Genomic DNA, 27723 nt, shown 5'->3' with positions numbered 1-27723 from the left:
TGAGCATCCAATTTAAACCGCACAGCTCATTTGAGAACAAAAGGGAAATGTTGGGAATTAGAGTCAATTTAGATATTTTTAAGCACTTGAAATTGAAAACATCTAGCCCTGGCAGAACACTCACACTAGGATAAATAACATTAAAGCACTCATTGTTTAAGACAGAAACATGCCCCATGTGTGCTTTTTGCGTTTCAGTCATTTAATTAGGAAATAGTGGCATCTATTTAAAAAATATTTACAAATCGGAATACTCCTCCAATTTTATGGCATGTTTACAGAAATCCTTGACCTTGATAGTATAAATACCCACCACCATTCAAAAGTTTGGGGTCAGTAAGATTTTCAATATTAAGCAAGAACATATCATATTTATCAAAAGTGACAGTAAAGACTTCTTTAAAAAAAAATGTTTTACAGTTTCAACAAAAATATCAATTAGCACAACTGCTAATAAGAAATCATGTGACACTGAAGACAAATTAGCTTTGCCATCACAGGAATAAATGACATTTTAAATAATAAATAATAAATAAATATATGAGACTTTTTTCAATAACATTTAAAGATTTTACAAGTCCCAACTTTTGAACAGTAGTTTATACATACATTTTTAGAGACATTTCCATACTTAAGGCGGGAACAAAAGGGGGGCATTTTGTCTGAATGGAAATTTTGTTTCATGAAACAAAGAATCCAAGGTCCCTTGATATAAAAAACGTGCTTAAAATAGGGGTATAAGATTACAAAACACAACCAAATAAACAAGAATTGTTATTTTTGTATTATACCCCATGTGAGTGCCTTGGATTTCTTGTTTCATAGGCCATCTTCCCTTCTCCCAAGATCACCAGTGGAGGCAATGGCCAACATCTTTGAAGCAACTTCCTGCTGCCACTTTTTTTCTAGCCTGGAACGTACTGGTCTATATATTTCTTTAACGTAAATAAATGGAGTCCCAATATCATTCCACTAATGAATGATGGGGCATATGATAGAATCTCATCTGACCCCGTAAAATGTTTTACAAAAGATATGTTTAGAATGTTGGTAACCAAACCAGTATGGAAATCAATGGTTACCTTCAACTGTTTGCTTACCAACATTCTTCAAAATATCTTCGTTTGTGTTTTTGATCACCTTGAGGGTGAGTAAATGACGAAAGAATGCTCATTTGTAGGTGAACACTCCCTTTAGCACAACTTGTCCACTAATTGATATGTTAGCTTGTTCAGTCTATTTTTCATTAATTTCCCTTTTTGTAAAAATAAATGTGAGCTCATCTTGTAATGGGAAGTGGGTTTCGGCCTAGAACAGCTGAAGGCTGCGTCGACAGTTCTGTGGCTTTTCACTTCATCAGTCCTCTACAGGGGAGAGTTTAGGAATGGAAGGATGCTTATCTGCTCACAGGAGATGAACAATGATCCATTTCATTTCTGCTTGCTCTAAAGATTGCCTGAATGGGAAAAGAGACAGAAAAACCAGAAATGGGAATTGTGCAAGAAAACAACATCACCATTTTATAATGTTTGGGATCCGCTTCAGGATTTAATAAAGCAAAAATGAGATCTATCCTAATAGAAATGCACACATCTACCAACTTATGACAACATGTTAAATCTCTGCTCAAATCCCTCTAAGATCTCTCCTTATTTTCACAAGAGATCTAATTTATGTTAAACTAGACGGCTCTCTTTGAGGTGAGCTTAAGTCTTAGACAGATTCATTTGTCAGATGTCTACCTGACCTGGTATAAACTCTTAAGGGAGTTTAGATAGCAAGCCCAGCGCTCCATCTTTCTCTGCAAATGTCCAGTAGGCACATTACACCCCTACATCTTTTTACTTTGCAAGCACTCAGAGAAACAAGTATTACGCTAATCCCTGTCGCCAATTTATCTTCAACACATATTTGTAATGCTGCAATAAATTCAATCGCGTCTATAGGGCTCGCTTTAGAGGGGTGAAAGATACAAAGAAGAGACAACTGATAAAACAAGGGTTTTTATTGAAAAAACGTTTAAAATACAATGCTATAAAAAAAAAGAAAAAAATATATACATAAAAATATAAATTAAAACATTATTTTGATGTTTTATTCTTTATTTCTTGGGGTGGTTTTGGCGTCCTTTCCGTTCTTCTTGGTGAGACCACTAAAGTATTTCTCTCTGAAAGAGTTGTGACCCTGGTAAGAGGTGAAGCGAGGGTCAGCAAGGTGCGCCAGTCTGTCCGAATCCTGCAAGAAAGCATATTAAACAGCTTAAATAAAGAACATCCGAAGTGCAGGATTCAAGCAAATCTTCAGTGGTGGAGGGTTCAATTTAATTTGCATTTTTCTCTTTAAAATTTATGAACAACAGTTAACTCCAAAAGGCAAATTGATTCAGTACTGGATTGTTTTTTTATTGCCAATAGCCTACATTCAAGTGGAGCTGATTATTTTCTTATTTTACATTTTCTGGAAGAAACCAAGTCATATGCATTACTGGTCAAAAGCCCACTAAGGCTGCATTTATTTAACCAAAATACAATAAAAACAGAAGTATTTATTCCTGTGATGGCAAAACTTAATTTTCAGTAGACATTACTCTTACATTACTCATTACACTAGTCTTCAGTGTCACATGATCCTTGAGAAATCATTGTAATATGCTGATTTTATTCAGCAAAGATGCATTAAACTGATGACAGTAAAGACCTTCTTTTTCAAATAAATGCTGTTCACTGAACGTTCTGTTTATCAAATCATCCTGAAAAAATGCATCACAGTTTCCACAAAAATATTAAACAGAAAAACATCAAAAACTGATAACAACCGAGCAACAAATCAGCATATTAGAATGATTTCTGAAGGATCATGTGGCACTGAAGACTGGAGTAATGGCTACTGAACATTCAGCTTTGCCATCAAAGGAATAATTTAGATTTTAAAATAAATAAAAAAAAATTTTTTTATTCTAAATTGTAATAATTTTTCACAATATTCCATTTTTGATTAAAAAAATGCAACCTTGGTGAGCATAAAAGGTTTCTTTCACAAACATTAACCAAACATTTGACAGGTAGTGAAGGTTTAAAATGGCAATGCAATGCAAAACAAGCAGCAGACAGTGTACTTTAAAATTTATATCAGTTTAAATGTACTTATTCAAATAAAATTCAACAAAACCACACAAAAAACAAAGACGCACTAAAGCAAAATGGAAGAAACAGGTCTGAACGTTTGGATGAGCACAGCACACTTTTATGTCTTCCCTTCACAAGCGCACAGTCAAGTGCCTAATGACAGACAGCAGAGTGTTAAGTTCCTCAGATTTTCCTGCTCAGAGCGGAGGCCAGGATCTTAAGCAGGACCTGCTGGAGGAGGGCAGGAGGGAAGCACACTGCGCTGCAGGCTAACGAGGTGGCAGGAAGACTGTGAGCTGAAAGTGATGACTCCAGCTCTGGGCCTGCAAACCATCAACAGCACCTTCTACAACACACTCCCTTCTGCCAGTCAGCAAGGACTACGTTCAGGTCACACGCGCCTGGCCCTTCGTTTACAACGCAACACGGACCACACAAGCCTCAGGAACAGACCCTAGTGTCTGTGGTGGCCTAAGTGGGCTGTAATGTCAATTAGAATTACAGGATGAACAAATGAAGATGAAAAGCACTGGGAATCTAATGAAAACTGTCATGAAATGCCCAAAGTCTTATTTTACTCCAAAAACAGCAAAAAAAAAAAAAAAAAAAAAAAAAAAAATAGAATGCACATTTTTGCTTGAAGAAAATCACATCTATTTTGAAACTAATTTTTTTTTTCTTTTGCATTATTTTTATGAAAATTATGCACATTTATCCTCATCTCTCAATTCTCAGTACCCTGCTGTATACTATACTGTATGAGAAATATTATCTTGCGACTAATGCATATATAGTACCAAAAGTCTGTGGTCAGTAAGCTAAGTTTTTAAAATCTTGATACTTTTACTCAGTGAGGATGTATCAAATTGATTAAATGTCAATAAGGACTTTTATATTTTCACAAAAAGATACCAAATAAATGGCCTTTTGAAATTTATACTTTCTAATAAATAAAAAAAAAACATTAAAATAGAAAACAGTTCTTTAAATGTTAGTAATATTTCACAACATTATAATTTTTTACTGTATTTTTGATCAAATAAACCACCACACACACACACATATACACATATACATATACACACACACACACACACACACACATATATACACATTTAGAAAGATAGATGGACACACACAAGTACGATTATAAAGTGCAATTGGTAACTATACACCACTTCAGTATATATAATTATTTTAATTTTAAGTTAGATTTTAAATATTAATCCAATAATTTAATTAAATATATATTTACGGTGTCCATCATTAACTGTAGTGCTTTACAAAAATGTAACAAATTGTCAGAAAAAGGTCACAGTGTAAAAGGTCTTGTTTTATTTAATGCTATACATAATTCAGTAGTTTTGGTTTGTGACCCAGACATTTCTTTGTAAAATTTACCCAAGATAAAAACCAGATGTTTGGTGTAGGTACTTCAGGAGGGGACATGAGGACACACAGAATCTATGTGCCAAAATGCAAAATGTAAAGAGAAACAACAGAGCGAGAGAGAGAGAAATAGAAATAGAAACAGAGAGAAAGAGAATGAGACAAGGCAGAAACAGGGCCTCATCTTGACTCAGAGTTGTTTGACAGCTATGGACTAATGCTAGATCTGCTAAGCTCTTAAGAGTCCTGCGTTCTGTTCTAAAAATAAGCTACACTGGGTAATATTTATCCCATAATGCATCAAGACTGTTCTCAAACAAAAGCAACAGAACTCTAAACCTAATATTATAATTCATGTGAAAAGCATTGTAGAACAGTCTAACAGAGCTGATCAAGGATATTAGGATAAACATCTATAAACAATGAGCGATGGACACTATTCAGATGTTTTATTTTAGCTACTGCTGGACACGAGGAGAAGTTTTGCTGAGATCTCCACAATTTTATTGACGGATCCCATGCCAAGATCACATCAGAGCTACTTGAGCTTTGGGAAATGAGCCAGTTTTTCACAGAAGAGACTGATTTGATAGTCATTTTTTTGGCTTTGGGGATTGAAACAAGTTCATGAGTAAGACAAGGACATGACATCTACCGATAACATACGTTCCAGGTTTGGAGCATAAGTCGGTGGAGACACATGCCAGTCTGGGTAAATATTCGTGAGTGTGTTTCAGGAAAGCTTTTATGGGAACAATTTGGGGTTTTGAAGTGAAGTGGTTGTCAAATCCAAAGATGGATTGTTTTCCATACAATGTGTGATTAAGTCATTAAAGCGGCATAAAACAAGAGAGTCAATCATAGCCAGATGGCAGGATTATTTTCAGATTGGCACCATAAAAGACGTAACGGTATAAAACATGTTCAGGACAGTTCAAATATATCAAGCTCATCTTTAGACCAAGGGTTCTCCAGCCAAAAAAGCCTCACATACCTCAAGCTCCTTGGTCTTCTCCATGGTGATGAGTCTTCGTGACGTGTGGCTGGACAGAGTTTGTTCGCAGTTGCTGATGAGAGTCAAACAAGGGTGAAGAGGCACCATCTCCTCACAGTACCTGCAGACCACAGTACAGTTTCAGATCAGCCAGCTGCACGCTTACCAAACGAAACACCTTGATAGTGGTAGGGGATGTCACAACTATCAGCTGTTGTTGCTGAATTGTGCCACTGCTCACTTGTGTGCATCACATGCACTGTATAGCAATGGAAAAGGAGTGATACATTAAACTAACATTTTTTGTAGATTGCCTGCTAATTATTCTCCAGGCAACAAGGAGGTAACCAAATCAACAACAGATGCAATGCATGAATGTAGTCGATCGTTAAGGACAACATTTGACATCTTGCTGTAGCGATTACTGTATCTTTGCTTTCAAAATGGAAAAGATGACAATGCAAATATAGCAGGAAAGTTGTGACCACATTTGCTGGGTTTACAGACAAAAATCACTAAATCTGACTTTTAACAAGTTAATAAAATCAACATGAAGCTAGCTAAAAACATATCATGAAACATTAAGAACATCTAAATGATTTTTAATCAACAAATCAACAAAGTGAACCTTATAATTAGACATCATATGCTAAACAACAACCAAAGAATTTGTTTTTTTTTAATTCAAATTTGTTGATGTAAGTGATCCAAGCATCTCGAACCTAAAGTATGCATTACAATGATGATTCACAATAATTCCTGTTCCATTTCGAAAACGATAAAAATCAATTAACAATTACCCTCACACACCTGTATAATCAATAGGTGCATATAGGAACAACGACCAAAAAACAGGTCCAACTTCAAAAAAAAAAAAGAAAAAAAGAATATATCCCACCCACTATTCACACTTGCAAAAGTATCAAAATATAGATTTATTCCCAACGTTTCAGTCAATGACTTTTATCAGGCAAACAATCCAATTTAAATACAACACATAACCAATTTATCTTTTGATACATTTGCAAGTGTGGATAGGATTTAAGATGATAAAAAAAGACTTTCAGTTCAATAAAGGAGTCAGTTATGAACTTTAAATGGTTCACTAAAGCTAAAAAATATACTTCAAGCAAAAACTAAGAACAAACTACAATGATGTAGAACAAAACCAGGCCAAAACAAAGTTTGTTTCAGGAGTTCGAAACAGCTTGCCAAAGCAAACTTTCTGAAAAAACACCTTTGAATCGCCATTGGTCTGTGGTGAGTATGTGCGGTTCAATAATAACAAGCGAGTCTGATTCAAACTGCTAACTCACAAGCAAATTCAAAGCAGTCGCTGCATCACAATTTTTGCATACTCTTTTTAATTGTGTTTATAGTTCTGAACCAAATCCTCCTTCAAAGCACAATGATTTGCAGGCAATATTAGCCATTAGATCCTTCAGGATACTAATTTCAACATACTAAGATTTAAGACAAGCTAATTCTAATTTCAAATACTACTTAGAATGGATTGTATGTGGATTGAGACACAGCAAGTGTCCTGAATTCTTCTGGCTGACGCATTAAAAATAATCAACTCATAAAATTCCTTGTCTTCGAATTGGAATACATACTGTGTTTGTTGGAGCACTGATTTGTTGATATATCATGCTCTAAAAATCGCTTTTACAAAATAACTTCTGATAGCCCATATATTTTAACAATTTTTTTTTCGCATTTGTGACCAATTTAAATCGCAATCTGAAGCCCTGCCAAAACCATAAGAGCCAATCTAACCAGAACCACTGAGAACATCCGAACTATTCGTTGTTCCTAGAGGCAGTGAAGACATTTAGTAGGGACATTAACTCAGCAGGGAGTTGAGCTGGTGGGCTGTTAAAATTCAAGCGCTGACAGACGTGTTCACACGCATCGACTCCCTTCATTTTTGAGACGATTACGTAAATATGGCTAGTGCCTAAAATCAATGAAAAAAATCGTTCGAGGGCTGCTAGCTCTAGCTGAACCTCATCCACACAAAGCCAGTGATCCACAAACCATTGCACACACGCAGTTAGCTGCGTTTCAAACAAATCATAAATTATGTGCCCTCTTTTCACCGGACCTGACAAAGCAAAACAAGGAGGCATACAAAGCATACATATTCTCCATCGCACTGTTTACACGGAGCTACTCCTGTTACCTTGGAGAAATGTTTAACAAATGTCAGCTTTCCAGGAAGGGCCCTCTAAAGAACCCAGTCCACCGTCAAAAATCACATGACAGAATCACATTTCTGAATATAGGGCAATGAGTCAGAACAGACTAGTGCATTATGGGGTACTAATGACTGACTAACATCCCATGTGGCCCACACTCATCTCTGCCTTCACTTCATGACGTCTGTGTCCCGTAAGAGAGATTATTCTTCTATTTGCAACAATACGCAGTGGTAACAAAACAATTAACATAAAGGTCAAAGACTTTTTAGCGTCATGTTGACGTCTAGATCATCGCGGACAATATTAAAATGTGTTCGACTATTTTTCTCTGTCATACCTCGTTTGGTTTTGTTTGTAACAAGTGACCCGTTGCGTCACCACAAATTTTGATGTTTACTATGGAAGAAGTGTTTAATTTGGTCTGGGGCTCGATTGTGAACTTTCTCCTCAAGACAAAGTGGATGAATTGGATACTGAGGGCTGTTTCCACTTCTAACTGTTACAAGGGTAATCAGCGTCGAAGCCCCAGATTCAAGCAGCAGTCATCTGCTCCTTTGACACCAAAGTTTATAAACACAAGTGTTGCTATACTAACGCTGGCTCTGAAGATGCGGTCATAAAGCTCCTGATGCCAGCGCCTCCTTGTGGTGATGTTTCTTGAGTTAAATCCTTCCTGTCTGCAGACCCCAACACATTCACCAGATACACTTCTGACCCATCAGCCGGATATACTGGAGTTCAGTTGTGTGTAGTTGGGTTCTAACTCTCTGCTGCACTTAGTGATAAAGATACACAGTACCGTTCAAAGTTTGGGGTCATGTTTTTGCAAAAAGTCTCTTATGCTCACCAAGCCCGCATTTATTGGATCAAAAAGAAATACAGTAAAAAACAGTACTATTGTGAAATAATATTAAAATTTAAAATAAGTGTGTACTATTTTAATGTATTTTAAAATGTAATTTATTCCTGTGATGGCAAAAGTGAATATTAAGTAGCCATTAACTCATTCTAATATGCCGATTTCTTTGTGATCATTTTTTAATTCAGAATTCATGCTGAATAGAACATTCAAGGTCAGCATTTTTTTTTAAATAGAAATATTTTGTATTTTTATACGTTCAACTTTTATTCAGCAAGTACACATTAAATGAATTGATCAATTCATTTAATGTGTACTTGCTGAATAAAAGTTGAACGTAGTGTACAATACAGGTCTTTTACTTCCACTATCATACTAGTATTTTGTTAATATTGTGCCAGACACACTTTGAATTAGAGCGGGATATTGTACGGCATAAGTTAATCTGTAGGATATTATACGAATGAACACAAAAATAAAAAATGAGAAAAAGAACTGTGATATGTGACTGTATCTGCACATCCCTTCTTTGAAAGCACTTCATTCATGTATTAAATCAAGACAACGCAAGCTAAATTCATTATTGTTGGCATCAGCAATCTTGTGGGAGTGAATCCCGTAACTATATGATGGAAAATCTGTCTATAAGCGAGACAGAGATGAGGTAAAGGTATAGTTCAAGCGGCGGGCCCCTCCTTTGAGTCACAGCTCTTCCCGGGCCCTGTAATCAGTGGATAGCATGATCTGTGGACACTGCTGTTTGTGGTCAGTGGGAAATACCCCATGGCTTCACACCTGCTGCTATGCTGAGCTGACCGTAGGTCAACAAGCCTGAGCAGGTTTAACATCCACCACCTCAACAGGGGGCTTGAGCTACTGATGTGCTTTGAGCTCTGATCCACAGGAAGAGGAAGGTACAAGATAGCCCCCTAGTGACTGATTCAGTACATATGCTAGAGGAATATGCTGCATATGATAAAGTTAGTGAATGTTATCAAGCAGTCAGATTAGATGTACTTACTCTGGTCTGTAGATTGGAAGCCAATAGACGAGACATCCACCTAAAACCAAATGGTGGGCTGCAAAATTCAAGAGGTCGGCAAAGATATCACTCAGGTGATACGCCATTGAAACAGGCACGTGACTCTCTCCAGAGCTGCATTAGGATATGAAACACAAGAAAATATAATCAACTCAGAATCTCAAGAGGGATTAAAAAAAAAAAAAGAGGAAAGTCTGTCATCATTTTCCTGCCCTCAATTTGTTCCAATGGAGCAGAAGTGAAGAAATCGGGAAAATATTTGAATGTGCAAAAGATTGTGTCAATCACCAATTACAAACTCTTATGAACAAATCAATTCTAAATTTTGCTTTTTGTAGCATTGCAACTGCATGGAAAAGGGTGACTAATACACTATACACAACATTATTTTTTGTGTTCCATGGGGAAAAGAAAGCCGTAAGTGTTTTGAAACAACATGAGTCTGAGTAAATGATGACAATTTTCATTTTTTGGGTAAACTGTTTCATTAACCACAAGAACCGGTTTCCTATACATCAGGGATCCTCAAATCTGGACCATTCCTGCAGAGTTTAGCTCTAACCCCAATCAAACACACCTGAGCATGCTAATCAGAGTCTTCAAGATCATTAGAAAATCACAGGTAGGCGAGTTTGATCAGGGTTGGAGCTAAACTCTGCAGCAGACTGGATCTCCAGGATAAGATTTGAGGAACCCTGCTATACATGGATCAAGTGAACATCGAAATCTGATACAGTCTTCAAGACATTATTATTTTCTCAGGCCTGAATAAACATTAGTAACTAAATATATAAAGATTTTTCAGTACTGATAATAAAAATAATATTTGAGTCACTTTATTTTAAGGTCCAATTCTCACCATTAACAAACCATTAACTATGACTTTTGCCTCAAACTCCTAAATTGCTGCTTATTAATAGTTAGTAAAGTAGTTGTTAAGTTTAAGTATTGGGTAGGATTAGGAATGTAGAATATGGTCATGCAGAATATGTGCTTTATAAGCACTAATAAACAGCCAATATGGTAATAATAGGCATGCTAATAAGCAACTAGTTAATAGTGAGAACTGGTCCCTACACTGTATAACGAACGTTCACTTTTATAAAGGTACTCTTTCTGCTGCCAAATATGATTTTTATTCACACTTAATTGAGTCTGGAGAAAGTAATAATAAAGCTTTGTTCTCCAATGTAAACCGTATCCTGAAACCACCTGACAGCCTTCCTGCACACCTGTACTGCACAGCTCAATGCGATAAATTTGTGTCTTTTTTTCAGTGACAAAATAAGCGCTATTCACCAACATCTGGCCTCTTCGGCTAATCCATATTGCTAATCCATTACACAATGTTTCAACTGATACCCCTTTTATTATTTTTTCTTCTTTTACCCTGCCATCTGAACTAGAAATTTCTCATTTCATTTACAAATCTAATTCCTCCACATGTTTGCTTGACCCAATACCAACTCACCTGGTAAAAGCCTGTCTTCCTTCTCTTTCTCTTCTCATAACTCGTATTGTTCATACCTCTCTTAGTTCCGGAATTCCATAATTTTTTAAAACAGCTGCAATAACCCCAACTCTTAAGAAACCTGGTGTAGACCCCAACAATCGTGATAACTTCCATCCCATTTCAAATCTTCCTTTCATTTTCAAATCCTTGAAAAAGCAGTTGCAGCACAGGTTCAAGATCACCTCAGTAACAATAACTTATAATAGTGTTTTCAGTCAGGATTTCATTCCAAGCATAGTATGGAAACCGCCTTGGTGAGAGTAACTAACGATCTGTAAATGGCTGCAGATGGTGGGTTTTTATCTATTCTCGTTTTGCTTGATCTGAGCGCAGCTTTTGACACCATCTCACACAATATTTTGTTGAATCATTTATCTGCTATTGGTATTTCTGGTATTCCTCTCGCCTGGTTCACTTCTTATCTTTCTAACCATACACAGTACGTACAACTGAAAAGTTTTCATTCCCAACCCCTAATATTATTTCTCAATACTACCCTTTTTACTGTATTATTGATAAAAAAAAAAGCAGGAGAAACTTCATTTTAAAAAGCCTTTGAATGCTAGTGTAACAGTATAGTCTTGTACCATTTGTTGTGTTAGAGGTGAGGCAAAGGATTACTGGATGACTGGCTCATATCTAAAGAGTGTTTCAAGTGGATCCATTAAAAATGCAGGTGGATAAATTGATAGGCTTACAAGTCCTCAGGAGGTTTGATGATATCTTTATGAGATCCCGTTCTCCTTGTGGACTCACGAATACCATATGGAGCTGCACAAAGGAAAAGAAAAACACTTGAAGCTTCAAAACAACAAATAAGTCACAAATAAAAAGATAATGTGGCTTTAAAGGTGAAGCGTGTAATTTATGAGCCACTAAATATAATTGAACAATGTTTACAAACAGTATTCCCATGCAACTGAAAATCCAGCTTGGAACAGCTTGTTTTTAGCTAGTCCAATCAGGTGTGCTATAGTATTTCAACATAAAAATAAATTGTACACCCTTCACCTTTGAAGACATTAAGTTTCTGGCAACATACGGTCTGTAACAATGGCATCAAACTGTGCATTTTTTCTCCAAACGGGTTTGGAAGCATCAGACACCATGACGTCCACAAAGAGACTCTCAGTCCCATACTGCCGCAGGTTTGCTCGGATGTTCTCATCCGGTCCTCTCCATTTCTGATTCTTCCTGCTGGCTTTTCCTGCAAGAGTTTTAAATGCTCACAGGTGTGTACTCACTACAAAAGTATGACTAAACCTACATTGTGTGGAAAACTGAAGGAGAAAATGATTTAAAGGCTTTTATTAAAAAAAACATACCTATTCCATGGATAGTGTTATAATCGATGTCTGTTCCACATACATAAGCCCCAAAGTGTGAACATGCTACCAGAAGACTACCTGAAAACAAAACAGAGTAAGGAAATGATCATTACAGAATTTAAGATAATAATACAAGTAATCGCTGAAATATAGCTGACTGCAAATATATCTTTATATCTGCTTGACACTTTAAAAGTATTGTCTAAGGATTTCCAGGCAACCAGAGAACGTTCAACTAAATAAGCACATCTGGCCTGCAGATCTCAGCGCATGTAGTGACAACAGACTTATGGTAAAGCCCTGGCAACATCATGGCACGCTACAAACTCACAATAAGCTTTGGGAAAGAGACTGAGAGAGAAATGCAGCCCCATGCTGTTTAGAATGCCAGCAATCCTTCATTTGACTGATGACACTCAAAAGTGTCTTTTCAAAGTCAAAAGAAAGAGGAAAAGTGGGCCAACTGAGATTGAAAAGTTAGAATTTCTGAGCCATCAAAAAAAAAAAAAAAAAAAAAAAGATATAGAGATCTGCTCCTGGTTCATGTTAGACACAAATAAGAAACAGAAGATGATGGCACATATCTTCAATCACCCAGACAAGCTGTCAGATGTGATTTCACTCAGAACGAGAAACAAACACAAACACCTGCTTCAGTTTGGCCCTAAATTAAGCGTCTAAACTGTTCTGATTAACAACGTGCCAAACAAACCCATTTTGCAAGACTAAATTAATTAATTTGCAGAATAAAGATATCTGACAACATAAGCGTGTTGGATGAGAAACTTATACACTGACTTTGCTGAATGACTTTTTATATTAAAACTGACTTTTTAATACTAGTTGTTGAAGAAACACCAATATAATGTTTCAAATTCCAATAATTATTAAATGAACACAAATTAATAGTCAATTGATCAAGTCAATTGATCTAATGCAATACTACTAAAAATTAGTATTTCTAATTAAATGTTCTTTTAAACTTTCCATTCATCAAAAAAAATTGATAATGCATTACAAAAAAGAATTCCACAAAAAATATTAAGCAGCACAACTGTTTTCAGCATTGGTAATAATAATGAATATTTCTTGAGCACCAAATCAGCATATTAGAATGATTTCTAAAGACTGGAGTAATGGCTGCTGAAAATTCATGAGAATCAATAATATTACAATAGAAAACAGTCATTTTAATTTTAAATAATATTTACAATATTACTGTTTTTACTGTATTTTTTGATCAAATAAATGCAGCCTTGGTGAGCAGAAGAGACTTCTTTCAAAATCATTTCAAAGTATTATCGACCCCAAAACTTTGAACAACTGTGTATATGATGGCTATTTTACAACGGCTTCAAATGTGGCTCACCCAATCAGATATTAGAGTCTGAATTTATGTCAAGAGACATGAATGGTTGCATTTAAAAGCCTTCTATGCGCTCGGACATTTCCTCACCTGTTCCAACAAAAGGATCGTAAACCAAATCATTAGCCTTTACTTTGGCATGATTGGCCATGATGAAGGAGAGGCCAGCATCCATACTAGTGTTTCCAATGAAATGTCTCTTCTTCACACTGTAAGAGCGAATTAATTCTCTCTGACCATCTGCAATCTAAAGAGAAAACAGTTTAATATTTAAGAATACAGTAGGTTAGCTTTTATTTCAAAGAGATCATTCAGCTTTACTTTCTAGGGCACAAATCAAGCATTTTACAAATCCAAAAACTTTAGCAGAAATGTTTTGATTCTGAGCCGTTACATATATGGAAAGAGCTGCTCACCCATCTCCCAAAGTATATATGGAAAGGCTCCTCTGGGATGTTATTAGGATCAGAGCCATAATCCTCCAGCAAACAGAAAATATATTCTGGATCCTTTAGATTAACTGTCCCTTTAAATGGCAAGAAGTCTAGAGCCTGTGGCAAAAATGTATTTTATATTTACAATATGATTTTCACTGTCCATAACAGAAGACATTCAAACTTGCAGTTAAAGCTGTTGCTAAATGAACACCAATTATAGATTGCATTTCACAGAATCAGGTATTCAAAATGTACATGTAAATACAGCAAAATACTTACATCAATCTTTTTGATTCTGTCATTAAACACTAATGTTTTGTTGAAAGTGTAGACATTGATCTTATAAGTTGAATTTTGTTGTAGATATGGAGCCTGTGAAGAAGTAATACAAGAGACAGTTTATTCAGAGATGATTTCTGTTAACCAAATTGTATTTATTAAGAGGAGAACATGAACAAACCATGTTTTCTGCTGGATACTCCAACAACGACATCCTAAGCTCGTCTGTGGTCGTTCCATGACCCCAAAGTTCAAACGCAGACCTTGAAATCAATATTAACCTTAATTCAATAATTATTACTGTTGTTGTTTTGTTCAACAATAAGATCTTTTGTTTTCTAATGTCAATTAACAAACTGACAATGAGCAATAGGCTTATATATTTTAACATAATTTAGTAATCCTTGTTAAAAATGCATTTGTTCACTGTTTGCTCATTTCAATTCAGTGCGTTAACTAATGTTAACTACTACTAGTCTTGAATTTGTAAATGCTGAAATTAACTAAGATACATATATGATGTAGAAATATTATTCATTGGTTCATGTAATTAACTAATATAAAACATTGAAATCTTATTGTAAGATGGCACTCATGAATTATTCATGATCTTAAGCCTGTCGTTGACTATATTCAAACACATGCAGACAGAGTCTTGATTGGAGTAATTTATAATAGTTTGTCATCTTGAGCATTTTACATGCAAGTGTAATAAAATACTGTAACAACCTACTTTCCACAAACCGTTCTGGACATGACACTCCGTATATCATCTTCCGATAAGCCATTTAGTTGCCAAAAGGGAGACTTATGAGAAAAAAGTTAGAGTTGTAAGAAAATAAATAACATACCAATTAATTACGTCAAGTGAAAATTACCTTTTCGCTGAATGTTTCTGGTGTATCAAAAGGACGGTTCCTTAGAGACAGCAATGCTTTTATTTCCTGTAAACAATAATTCAGAGAGTGAATATCTACCAAACACAATTCGATCTTATATTTCAATTAAAATAATTACTCTACAAAACTGAATTGAACGGTGAGTACTGAGTTCTCTAATACAAAGTACACTCTGACAGATTAATTCTAGCATTTTGACACGAAGGTCTGAGTGGACTGAAGGTTTATAGTTTGTACCGGTAATCTAAAATCGACGTTATCATGTGCAAGATGAAGTAAATATTGTCTGCACGCTCGAGCACAGTGGAGAGCCATGTTTGTGTGCTACATTCAACATCCTCCGACGAGTAAATCGTGCTCGTAACAACAGTTCCTATTTGGCATCCCCGTGCGTAAATCGCCTAAGAGAAAGTACCTGTTTTAACTACTGTAACTCACACCCATGAGTAAAAATAAGTAAATTGCCTTTGGGGTCGGAACAATTGTGTGTTCGTGATTTTTTTTTCTTATGGTTTTATGTATATAGTCCTTTTTGAAAATAAACCTGAGGATATCTTTTAATCTTATCGACACGCTCATTACCTTCTTAAGAGGCTAAAATCTTCCCCATCATTGGCTCATCATCATGATTCTAGTGCTCTGATTGGTTGGTTTGCACGTCAATCACACTCACCAGAGGTCAGAGAAGTATCTACTGCTCAACTTGTATCCACTTCCATCGCTGTTACAGCATGACAACCATCCCCAAGAAGCCAAACAAAGGCGGTGAGGTTTTATTATAATACACTTAAACGTGTGATACATATATTTTGATGTCAAATAAATCTTTGTAAAGTTGATTACATCGTTAAACTAAGCTGTCATTGATTGTCACTAATAATCTTCTAAGCTACAGTGTTCTGTATATAGTTTCATGTACAGTATAGTTGTATTTGTGTATTGCATATAGTGCCGTTTCATGTAGGCTTTGCAACCTTCTGAATAGAACTGAGAATAATGTCTCAATTCTAATGTTCCAATTGTTCTGTATTTTGAGAATTAATTATTATTCAGAATCAATTCAAATGGAATTGAACTGGAACTGAGGTTGATGAATATAGAACTGTTCTTCAAATTTGAAGAAGAATTATTAATAATATAATTTCATTTTTCAGTACGGATATGGGATATTTCCAGAAAGAGTTAATATTACTGATACATGTAGTTAAATATAATAATCAGCATCTGAAATGTCACCTATAAAAAATGTGAATTTAAATTATAAGCTACATTTCTCCTAATCATCATCATTTTTCCTAGTAAGCATTATTTTCCCCAAAGTCTTCAAAATTTGAGCCAATTAACATAGTGTGAAACCTTAATCACACACTACAAAATTTATTTTTGCCCAGTTTTATAATCCAGTGTTTTCTTAGTATTATTTATGTTATTTTTGCAGTTTAGTTTTCATTTATTTATATTTCAGTTTTAGTTTTTATTTCCAGTTGGTAACTGTAGTGTTTCAACTTCTTTCATTTAGCCGACAAAGGCAACATTTCTAATTTTCATTTAGTTTCATCTAATATTTATATTTATTTTACTATATTTTTATTTCAACTAACAGAAATATTTTTATAGTTTCAGTTTTAACAATAACCTGGAACATTTTTTTCCTTGAATCTATCTATATGATATAGTTTAGCTTAAGTGCCTCGACTAGTATCGATTACATTGGGTCAGTCTTACTTGTAGACTTCACGAGGCTTTAAGTTATTTAAAGGCTATACGACATGCAATCTTCTCATTTGCAGCCTGTGTTGTGCCAACAGTGAAGTGAAGCATGCTGAAAACTAGAGCTGTCCTGTGAGCCAAAGGTCACCATGGAGACAGACGAAGCACCTGCTCAGCCCAGTGACGACAGGGCGGAGACCTGCACCGTATCCGTCAAAGGTCTGACAGAGAACTGGCAGAAATGGTCCAACGACCACTGCGAGTATCAGAAACACAATCCCTTCAGCAACGGCAAGGTGATTCCCCCGCAGATCCAGCGAGGACAGGAGGGCTACGGCAGGCCCTTAGAGGGCTCCAAAACTGAGCAGAGAGGAAAAGATGCCCACTCTCACATCAGCAGAGAGGTCACAGAGCTCTGCCAGGTCATTAGGGAGATCGGAGAGAGCGGGGACGACGGCAGGGTGTCTGTGCAGTTCGGGGCGCTGTTTGAGAGATACGTCACTATCTCTAATAAACTAGTGGGAGTTCTGCTGCGAGCACGCAAGCAAGGGCTGGTGCACTTTGAAGGAGAGATGCTGTGGCAGGGGAGAGATGATGGAGTGCTCATCACCTTGTTACAGTGATTTACAGCAGTGCTGGACACCATGTGCCTGCCTGTCTAACTTTGCTTTATAGACATCCAGTTTACTTGAACATGGGTTAGGAGTCAGTTATCGGCCAAAGAAACATATGCTAATGAGATTTCAACTGAGTGTATTGAATTTAAATGTAGCAAACTGGTATATTCTGTTATTTTTTAAGTACCACCAAACAGAATTGGAAAAATAATGATTTCATATAGGATTCAAAACAGTCTTGTCTGTCATTGGTCAACCAGATAGGTAGCCCTGCCCCCTCTCATACCATTTGTTAAGTCAATGTTGCTTTTAGGGGCTGCTAAAAAACAAAACAACAACACAAACTTTTCATGTGTTCCTGCTTATCCTAAACCAGTCTGAAAATGGTTTGCTGGTCTTAGTTGGTCTACCAGCCTAGTTAGGCTGGTCTGTTTACTGCTTTTAGAGGTACTTCAAAGAAATAGTTCACCTAAAAAATGAAAATTTGCTCAGGCCATCAAAGATGTAGATGAGTTTGTTTCTTCACAACACATTTGGAGAAATTTAGTATTACATCCCTTGCTCACCAATGAATCCTTTGCAGTGAATGGGTGCCGTCAGAGTGAGTTTTTCACTTCATAAGACGTTAATTGATGGACTGGACTCTTGTTGATTACTCGTGAATTATTGTGATGTTTTCATCTCTCATTCTGACGCCACCCATTCACTGCAGAGGATGCACTGGTGAGCAAGTGATGTAATGCTAATGGCCTGAGGGTGAGTAAACTTTCATTTTTGGGTGAATTATTCCTTTAAGCAGGTTTTTTTTTTCCAGCAGGGCCACCTACAGATGACTTATTTCTGGTGATATCTCTGCACAATGATTTATCCTCAGAAGTTACACTCATTCACCTTTAAGTGAACAATAACAGTGCAACACTGTAGTTTTGACAAGCCATATTCAAAACCCAAACCATAATCACATTAATATGCCATTACTTTGATGCACAGTGTCACTTTGAGCACACAATGTTTTCCTATTGAAACCTTTCAAAATGTTTTAATGTGATAGTTTTGGAAACACAAAAACTATTAAAAAGCAGATAACACACATGCAGCTTATTATTTATATTGTTTACATGCTTATGTATTTCATACAACCTTAAACCACTCAATAATTAAATACATCTGAGGCAATATAGTACAATCTGTCATGGCATAAACAGAGTTAAAACTTTCACTTATTGTCATATGAAGGAAGAAAAACAACTGCTCTTGCATCACTGTTGCAGAACAGAATGACAAAAACACTGCCATGTATTCTGATGCCAAACTCATTCAGCTAGTATGAGGTTAAAGGTCAAAGCTAATTATTGAGATTAATTACCATTTTTAACTCAAAAACTCTCTCTGTATCATTAAAAATCATATTACTTTAGTAAAACTGGAAGAATCCCAATTCTTCTCTGTAAAAGATTAATGATTCTGTCAAATTTATCAATGTCATTAATATTCTGCATGCTTTTTTCCCCCCAAAGCAATTGAAAAGTAGCTGCAAATTTGATTAGCCCGTCTGGCTGACGATATAACTAACAGAAAACACAGCATTATGAGTATTACAACCCTGAGGCACATGTCTGTGACCTTTTGTTATCACAAACATATTGACTAGGACTGTTATTATGAGTAAAGTGGCTCTGGGCATCTCAAACATTACTGTATTTTGAGTTCCTCTAACTTCCTGTACATTCAGCTCATAGAGTTCAGCCTTTGGAGTAACTGGTCAGCCTGCAAAATAAAGACATTCAAGGGTTAGCTATACATTTGCACACTCCAAAGCAAAGGCAAATCCTACAATTTAAAACAAAGAAAACATTTAAGCATTCCTAAATCCATTGGAGCTGTCAAAATCAAAAAAGGGTTTCATTCCCTCTGCCACTGTAGCTTGTCCATTTTTATTTAATACAATTTGCTTGTTCCAATTACATGACAAAAGGTCTCATTCAACAGATGTAATAACTGGCAACATCTTGCTACGCTCAGAAAACATTTTGTTTGTTGATGCATCAGTAACCCGCTCCAAGGGAATGTGATTAGTAGTTTTAGTGGATGTAATTTAGTTGTGAACTAAATTATAGTGAATAGTGGATTGCATTGTTGGATTGTTCATTTGATTGCTTACCGTTACGAACCAATACGAGTTTAGCCTGTAGATCAAGCGGGACATGAAACCCATCTGACTGACTGGTGCGAGAACATGGAGATGCAGATGTGTGACGGAACAGAATGGAGGCCAATGGAACCCAAACCTTGGAAATATAATTGGCATGTGATGCATCAGAACATAACTCACAATGTTCTGCATGCTTCATAAACAAGGACTTGATTTTCGTGTAAGTGGCAGATGTTTTTCATTACCTAACATCATTTAAATCAGTCACATCGTTCTTCTGAAGTATCTCTTTCCCAGTCTCCACCAACTTCTCCACTAAAAACCACAAAAACAGAGTTCGCACAGATGACAGATCACAGATGCTATGCGTAACAAAGCTGGGAAGTCTGACTACTTGTACACGTTAAATATGACTCATTATTTCAGATAGTTACTGTAGAAAGGCTCCAGAGTAGCTACTGTCAGAAATGTCTAAACATTTACACCAGTCTTGAATAACTCACAGCGTGTTTACCTAAAGGTACATGCTCTTTGCCGAGAGATTTACAATTGCCCACATGTTTAGTTGGTACAACCAGATAGTGATGAGGAGCTCCAGGGTGGATATCTCTGAAACAGGAAATGGTGTCATCCTGAAAAACAGGGGTTTAATTAATATAAAGGGTAAATAAAATAACAATAACAATACATGATTTATTTTAATTAATTTGTGTTATATTGTGCTTCATTTATAAATTTTTGTTTGACTTTTTCTGATGTTTTTAAATGTGCTTAAATACATTGCAAATTGTACAATAAATAATGTGACTTAATGGACGTGTAATGTTCCTATGGTAAAACATAATTTTAATTAATTTACAAAAGAAATATGAGGATATTTCAAAATACGAAACTGTTTATTTATTACGACGATGGCCGAGTAATCATCGCATTACCTTTTTTATTAAAACTAAATTACTTGATTCAGAAACTAGCTTGACGTTAAATGTTAGGACACGTCGGTCTATTACTTCTATAAGCAAATATCGATTTCATAAAACATGTATTGTAATGTGTATTGTGATGTTTAGCTTCTTTATCCTTATCTGCATGAGTTATATCGTAAATAAAGCACTGACAGCATACTCACGTTATGCAGGAGCTCAGTTCCCATTTCTCCCTTCACGATTTTACAGAAAATGCATTTTTTGTCAAATCCATCATCAGTCTGGTTCGTTGTGCCGATCTCAGGTGTCGGTGTGTTTACGGCGGCTGCCATCTTCAAAACGTGAAGTCGGCGCTAATTACATCATCACAAACACGAGCGTCAGGTTATTTCAACATATAAGTCCTCTGAGTCAGGGCTTCTTAAAGCCAAGAAATCCCAAATGTGATGACCCCTTTGTGAGAGAACCCGAGGAAATATATATGCTTGTACATATTGTAATGTCTAAAGCTCCAAAATTATTCATGATATTATTAAGACAAATTGTTCTCCAGAATAAATGACTGGATTTTATAAGTCCTTTGTACTAAATCCTAATCAATTTATTAATATATTAAATAAAAATAGTTTTAATATTATATTAATTTATGTTTTGTATTTTCTTTTTATATATTTTAATCCAATATTATACACAATATTATACATTAAATTAGAAATATTGTTTAAAAGTGGTTTTATAACCAGTGAGTGAGGTAAAATGACAGTGGCAGAGCATCCTAAAAATACTATATATACTATATACACATACACATTTATTTATTTAAAAAAAAAAAGGTTTCCACAAAAACACAACCATTTTGTCATCTTGCTGTAACATTTTCCATGATATAATGTTGAATGTACCATATTTTCGGTGTGGTATATTTACTGTTACTTCATTTATTCAATTCCAGATTTTTAATCAAATTTATTCAGATTTGAAATTCTGAAGAAAAATCTAGTCACACTTCAAATATAATTTCATGCTCATAAGATGCATGCTCAAAATCTGATTATAGGAAACATTTTTCCATTCAACTGTGTGAAATATTACACATTTCTAAGCTTCTAGCAATTTAGGATATTTCTTCATATGATATTGCCAGAACCTAGATATATCTATTCTTTGGTTTCTCCATTATTTCTTTTAAATAGTAAAAAAAAAAAAAAATTATTATTGTATTTAGAATATACCCAACATTAAACCCTAAAATATTATTCAAACCAAATAGAAGAAATTAACAAAGCAAAAAAAAAAAAAAAAAAAGTAAATCAAATTTGAGAAGTCAAATTAATTTCTGTAGTAACTAACAGTACAGTTTTTATGATAATTAAAACATGAATCCTGGTTTATTAACAGTTTAGTAACTATTTCATCACTACTTGTAACCCTCAAACTAGAATAGGCTTGGCAACCCCTTGTAAATTTTTAGTGACCCCTATAGTGTGGGTCATGACCCCTGGGTCGGGAATCACTGCTTTAAATGATATATATATTCGAGCCCCTTTTGAGTTTGATTAGTTGAGTTTCTCCAACAGCAGTGAATAAGACACCGCCTATGTCTAATACTGTTCTTTGTGTGCTAAATCTCCCTGTAGAATCAATCAGATGGCGCTCCCGACCAGTTAAAGGCTACTAATCAAGAGAGGCAGAAAGGATAAGTGAGTGACAACACACTATGTTAAACTGCTCTGTTTAGCAGGTCACCCGAGCAATTAATCCCAAGCACTCCAATATGTCAGGATGCCACATTTACCGCCTTAATGTATGCAAATGATGTCATTAAAATGCATGTTCGTGTTTAGTCTCTAAATTAAGAGCTCATTTGCACTCCCAACAATTCAGAGATTCATTATTACAAATTACAAAAATAATAATGACTCAAGACATCAAATGTACTCTCCTTGTACACCCTCCCCTATTTATATTATGAATGTGAAAATAATTTATGTGACAATCAGCAATTTGCAGCCACTGTATTGGAGGTTGTCAGCTGGCCAAAGCTATTATGCTATCTCTTGTTCTGCGCCTCCATATGATAAATAATGTCCCAGAACATGACTGTATGCAATTACAGTCTGCTATGGTATTGTAGGAATGCAAAGGATTGTAAAAAAAAAAAAAGAAAAAGAAAAGAAAAGAGGACTAGTAAATGTGGGACATAGAAGATGGTCGTGATGTGAATGGAAAATACAAATGCCTTAGAAATAACTGGGAAAATATGAAGTTAAGCACTAGCAACAAACAACGGATCTCATGCATCTCTAAATGATTCATGATCAAAATATCAACTCCAGCATTGAGGAAGTCAATGTTTTGTCCTGAAGAGGTTGTAGAATTATTCATGAGGCATCGGCTTTGTAAATAGATCCTGTTTATTAAAATGGAGGAAGTTGGGGGGGGGGGGGGGGGGGTGGCAACAACTGCAACATGAATCTCTGGAGAGAGATAGAGAGAGAGAGAGAGAGAGAGAGAGAGAGAGAGAGAGAGAGAGCGAGAGAGAGAGAGAGCTACATGAAGGGAACATTTTCAGCTTCTTTAATCATGTTCTGCCCTACTTCCAACTTCCTCTTTCATTCTATACATCCCGCTGAGACGATTGCCATTGCCACTGGTCATCATCACACTTGGATTTATGAATCTGAAATTAGCCTGTGTATTTTTATGAAATTAAATGGCTTTGCCTTTACAGTCAACATGGTTGAGAGGTCAAGAGACATTTTTAAGAGAAATGTAATCCGCTTTTTTGACTTTTCAGCTCGTTTCTGCTGATATTATAAGTCACTGAATTGATGTTCGCAAACTTTTACTTCCGTAATTTCAAACATTGCAAACAGGAGTGAAACATGATGTTAAAGCTGCAGTCTTTAAGTTTTGCCTCTTTGTCGTCATCTCTGTTTGAAAACCTGGAATTGCAGTTACTTGCGGAATTATCTTCAGTGCGTGGGGTTGTGCTCTGGCACGGCTCCAGCGCGGATGAATCTAATGGCACCGGTCTGGATGTTTACTGTACTTCACAATCACAGATTCTAGCCTGCGTCTTGGAATATACTGTATGACCCAAATAATAATTTTCACCATATATTGCCATCTGAACAAGTAAGTTACAAGTCTGCCACATTTGTTATGACCAACTGAGGAAAAAAGCATTACAATAAATTGCGCTACCAATGGTTGATTAAATCTAACGATCGGTTAGCTCATATCACATCAAACCATGCAAATTATTATTATTGTTATACTTTATTCTCAAATTAATTATGTTAACAACATCAGCATTGTGTGACTATGAATAGTGTGTATTAACATGTAGGTTTCAATTTCTGTACAGTCTAATCGAATTGTCATGGCTATCTGTAATCAGAAGCACATTTTAAATTGGAATATAATTTAATTTCATTCACATGTGTTTCATAAACACATAATCCTTTCTGGATTACAATCCGCCATCAAAATGATACATTGAATTATTCCAGCTACTGTGAGAAAAGGCTAAACGATCTGCAGGATCCTCACGTGCCATAGCCTACTAGCCAGGACAACTTCATTATGTTTACAGACCTGACATAATGACGCAGTGCCATGCTCGAATTTCCCGCGAAAACCTACCTGTACCACTCAAATTAGAAAACATTATAAACTAACCGTTGTGAATCGGGTGAAAGTAAGGTGATAGTTTTGAACACTGGCTGATTATGTTCTTTCTCAAATATTGATTTCGGATCATTTTATAACAAAAAAAAAGTTACGGACTGCAGCTTTAAATGTGAGTTTGCTAAAACAAAGCCTATGGCTAACATTATCTGTTTATTATATTGTAGCCTATGTGTGTGCATGGTTTAAAAGTTTGGGCTCAGTAAGAATTTTTAAAAGAAATGAATACTTTTAGGGTGGATTAAGTTGATTAAAAAATAAAGACATTTATAAAATTACAAAATGTTACTAAAGGCTGCTGAAGTTCATTTTAAAACAGAAAATTATAATTTTAATAAGTAATTGTAATAATACTTCATTATATTACTGCTATTACTGATTAAATAAATGGAGCCTTGGTGATCATATTCACAACTCCACTACAAAATTAAACAGGGTCATATTTTATTTCAAGCTGACTTTTTTTACTTTTCAGCAGACTTTTTCAGCTCTAATTGGTACTGTAATTCCAAAACACCCAAACTCTTAAAACTCAACTCAAAAGATTTTTTGGAAGCCAATTTTGTACTCTCCTTTATTCTTGTGGTGCCATTAGCCAATTAGTGTTGTCAGGATGTCATTTTCCTGTGGTTCTAGAGTGACTCAGTTGGCATTTATGGTTAAAGTTATAAGCGCAAAACAATTTTTATGCAGAACTGAAAGCCCATGAACAAAGATGTCAGAATCACATATTTCCAGGTGATCATGCACCAGCTGAGCAACTGCTAACATGACACTTTCTCCAGGTATTATTCAGATAGCACCACAGTGTTTTTAATTCAATTACCAAATTAGCAAATAGCTTATTTACTATAGTCTCTGCACATTAACCTGACATGTGAAAAAATGACCTAAAGGTTGAGTTATGTCAGTATTTCCACATTCTACCAGCAGGAGGCAGTGTTATGACATCCTTCAGCACAACCTTTGAAGAGTGAAGTGTTTGACTCTCAGCTATTTCATCATGTTGTTTTTTTTCAAACATCTGCACTTCTAATTCTCTTTGTCAAGTATGCGTGTCAGATATACCATGGTAGATGTACTGTACTAGGTCACAACGTGCTTTTAAGCAGCAGCAACAGTAGCGCATTGTGGAAGAAGACATTAATGCATAAACTGTATTTACATATCTCATATTAATGCACTGTTGATGGTAAATTCTTGCAAGTAGTCTCATCAGTGTCTAGTTTAATCCAGACGTATCATGGAAATGTTAGCATAACTAAAGAGAGCAGGTACCGTGAAACTCTGTACTCAGCTGTCTGTTCCTCTCTAGACATTCTCTCATTCATTCTTGTACCTTTCTGCACAGTCCATTTACTGTGGGTTTGCAATGCACCTGGTGTTCATTTCCCTCTCCTCTTTCCTTAAGATTCAGTGTTTTCCCCTGAATTAGGGGGTTTTCACATTTGGTCGTTTTGGTTCAATTTAAACAAACTGTGGTGCGAGTTCTCTGTTAGTGTGGCTCATTTGAATAAGTGTGAACGCTACCATCCGTTCCTTGGTGCGACATGTGGGTCCAAGACCACTTGTTCAATGATGTGTTCACACTTGAAGTTAAGTTCTCTTGATGATTTTGGTCTGGACCAAAAGAGAAAAGGATGTTTGGTTTTGGTTCACTTAGCATTCACACTGTCATATTTTACATCAAACCTAAAGATACAAAACAAAAGGCAAAATCATGTGTTGTACAAATGAATTTGTACTGTTGCCATCTAATCGATGGTATAAGGTTCCAAGATACAGTCGAATTAAGTTAAAGAATTAATTTGTACATCAAGCTGTATTAGCGTTGAATAAAAAGTAAATCTGTTCCAGAGAATACATTTGTTTCTCTCTCTTTTTTCTTGTTATGTGTGTGAAAGCTCTGTTAGTCTATTTTGTTTATGTGATGAAGTATTGTAATTCTGAGTGAACCTGCTGTAACGCAAGACAAATGTCAGAAGGATACGGTCACAACCTGCACTTTTGGATGTCCTGTAAGTTTGCAAAATATATGTACTAAAAGCTGTCCAATCAGGTTGTGACTTTATTCTTCTGCCTTTTGTTTTGTATCTTTAGGTTCAGTGTTAAAATTGACAGTGTGAACGCTAAGCAAACTAAGAACAAACTACCAGTGTAAACACTCCCTTAATCATTGCTCTCTTTTTTATATTCTCTCTTTTTTATATTCTGACTGACAGCTGCTGACATCCATGACATAATAGTATGAAGTCTGTCTGTCATAAAATCATGTGGAGAAAGTGAATCCGTTAGCATTCCCTGCTCATCTGAATTGTACTAATGCGATTAACTTGTGCAGTCTTTATTCATTTATTACACTTTTGATCTAATAACCTAAAAAACAGAAGCATTTTGCCTGCAGAATGGTGTATCTATCAGCAGGGGAAAAACCCTGTGGTTTGCCTCATAGAATTGAAATATAGCCATTTATAGGGTATGGATTTCAGTCACATGGCCAGATATCAGCCTTACTTATCATGCATGACTGTATTTTCATCCGCAAAGGGCAATCTATCATAGAACGACAGGAGATTGACAAAATACAACTTTTCTGTGCTGACAGCCCCAGTTGAGATCCCAGCACAGAGACGAGAATGATACCAAACCCTTAAAATTGAAATACTTCAAAAGTAGAACTGTATCTTGAATGTTAAAATATAATTCCATTGTAGCACCAAACAGAAAATGAATGCATAGCATTGACCTGGAGTTATTCCAACACTGTTGCGAGAAGAAAAGAAAAGCCTCTTATCTAGAATTGTAATTAAAAACTGTTACTCTTTCCCAGTTTTATTGGGACTTACGAGCACTATAAGAAATTTCTGCATTCATTGTACATAAAGCCATTCTTACCCAAATTGAATGGGACAATTACATACGAATGCTTTTATAAATTATTTACACACAATTTCTTCAGCTAAAACATTTTAACGCAACACAATTGAAAATGTACGTTTGCTGCTTTAAATTCAGATGCCTTAAAATTACAACCTGCAGTGATGAGTTTATTATGCATTTCGACCACTTTGAATTTAATTACAGATGTAGAAAATTGTGAAACTTGAGTAGAAATTGTGACAAATTAAATGGATGCAGACAAAAATGTTTTGTGTTGTGAGCAATACCCGTGATTCAGGATGATAGAGTC

General features: G+C 35.6%; 3 protein-coding genes across 4 annotated transcripts; 1 reads left to right on the top strand and 2 right to left on the bottom strand.

Annotated features, from left to right (window-relative positions):
* Positions 1-1991: 1991 nt before the first annotated feature.
* Positions 1992-15784, bottom strand: LOC306887387 (tRNA (guanine(10)-N(2))-methyltransferase homolog). Of its 2 annotated transcripts, XM_079445070.1 has the most exons (13): positions 15673-15784; positions 15415-15480; positions 15270-15343; positions 14718-14799; positions 14537-14629; positions 14237-14371; positions 13911-14067; positions 12452-12532; positions 12169-12333; positions 11825-11897; positions 9593-9727; positions 5509-5629; positions 1992-2235 (listed from the first exon to the last, which is right to left on the bottom strand). In XM_079445070.1, the coding sequence occupies exons 1-13, from the start codon at positions 15748-15750 to the stop codon at positions 2095-2097; spliced, it is 1401 nt and encodes a 466-aa protein (XP_079301196.1). In that variant the 5' UTR covers positions 15751-15784; the 3' UTR covers positions 1992-2094. The 2 variants fall into 2 exon arrangements, with proteins under 2 accessions (XP_079301196.1, XP_079301197.1); XM_079445071.1 differs by lacking the exon at positions 15270-15343 and having other exon boundaries at positions 15673-15777.
* Positions 15785-16102: 318 nt separating this feature from the next.
* On the top strand, positions 16103-19601 carry LOC306887183 (actin-binding Rho-activating protein-like). The gene is made up of 2 exons (XM_079444748.1): positions 16103-16200; positions 17244-19601. The coding sequence occupies exon 2, from the start codon at positions 17295-17297 to the stop codon at positions 17766-17768; it is 474 nt and encodes a 157-aa protein (XP_079300874.1). The 5' UTR covers positions 16103-16200; positions 17244-17294; the 3' UTR covers positions 17769-19601.
* LOC306887182 (adenosine 5'-monophosphoramidase HINT3-like) lies at positions 18779-21189 on the bottom strand. The gene is made up of 5 exons (XM_079444747.1): positions 21044-21189; positions 20429-20546; positions 20160-20229; positions 19924-20050; positions 18779-19529 (listed from the first exon to the last, which is right to left on the bottom strand). The coding sequence occupies exons 1-5, from the start codon at positions 21170-21172 to the stop codon at positions 19491-19493; spliced, it is 483 nt and encodes a 160-aa protein (XP_079300873.1). The 5' UTR covers positions 21173-21189; the 3' UTR covers positions 18779-19490.
* Between the last annotated feature and the right edge of the window lie 6534 nt (positions 21190-27723).

Source organism: Barbus barbus (assembly GCF_936440315.1).
Source record: "Barbus barbus genome assembly, chromosome: 21".
NCBI classification, from domain to species: Eukaryota; Metazoa; Chordata; class Actinopteri; order Cypriniformes; family Cyprinidae; genus Barbus; species Barbus barbus.
The sequence above is the reverse complement of the archived record's forward strand: the minus strand, read 5'-3'. Positions and strand labels throughout refer to the sequence as shown.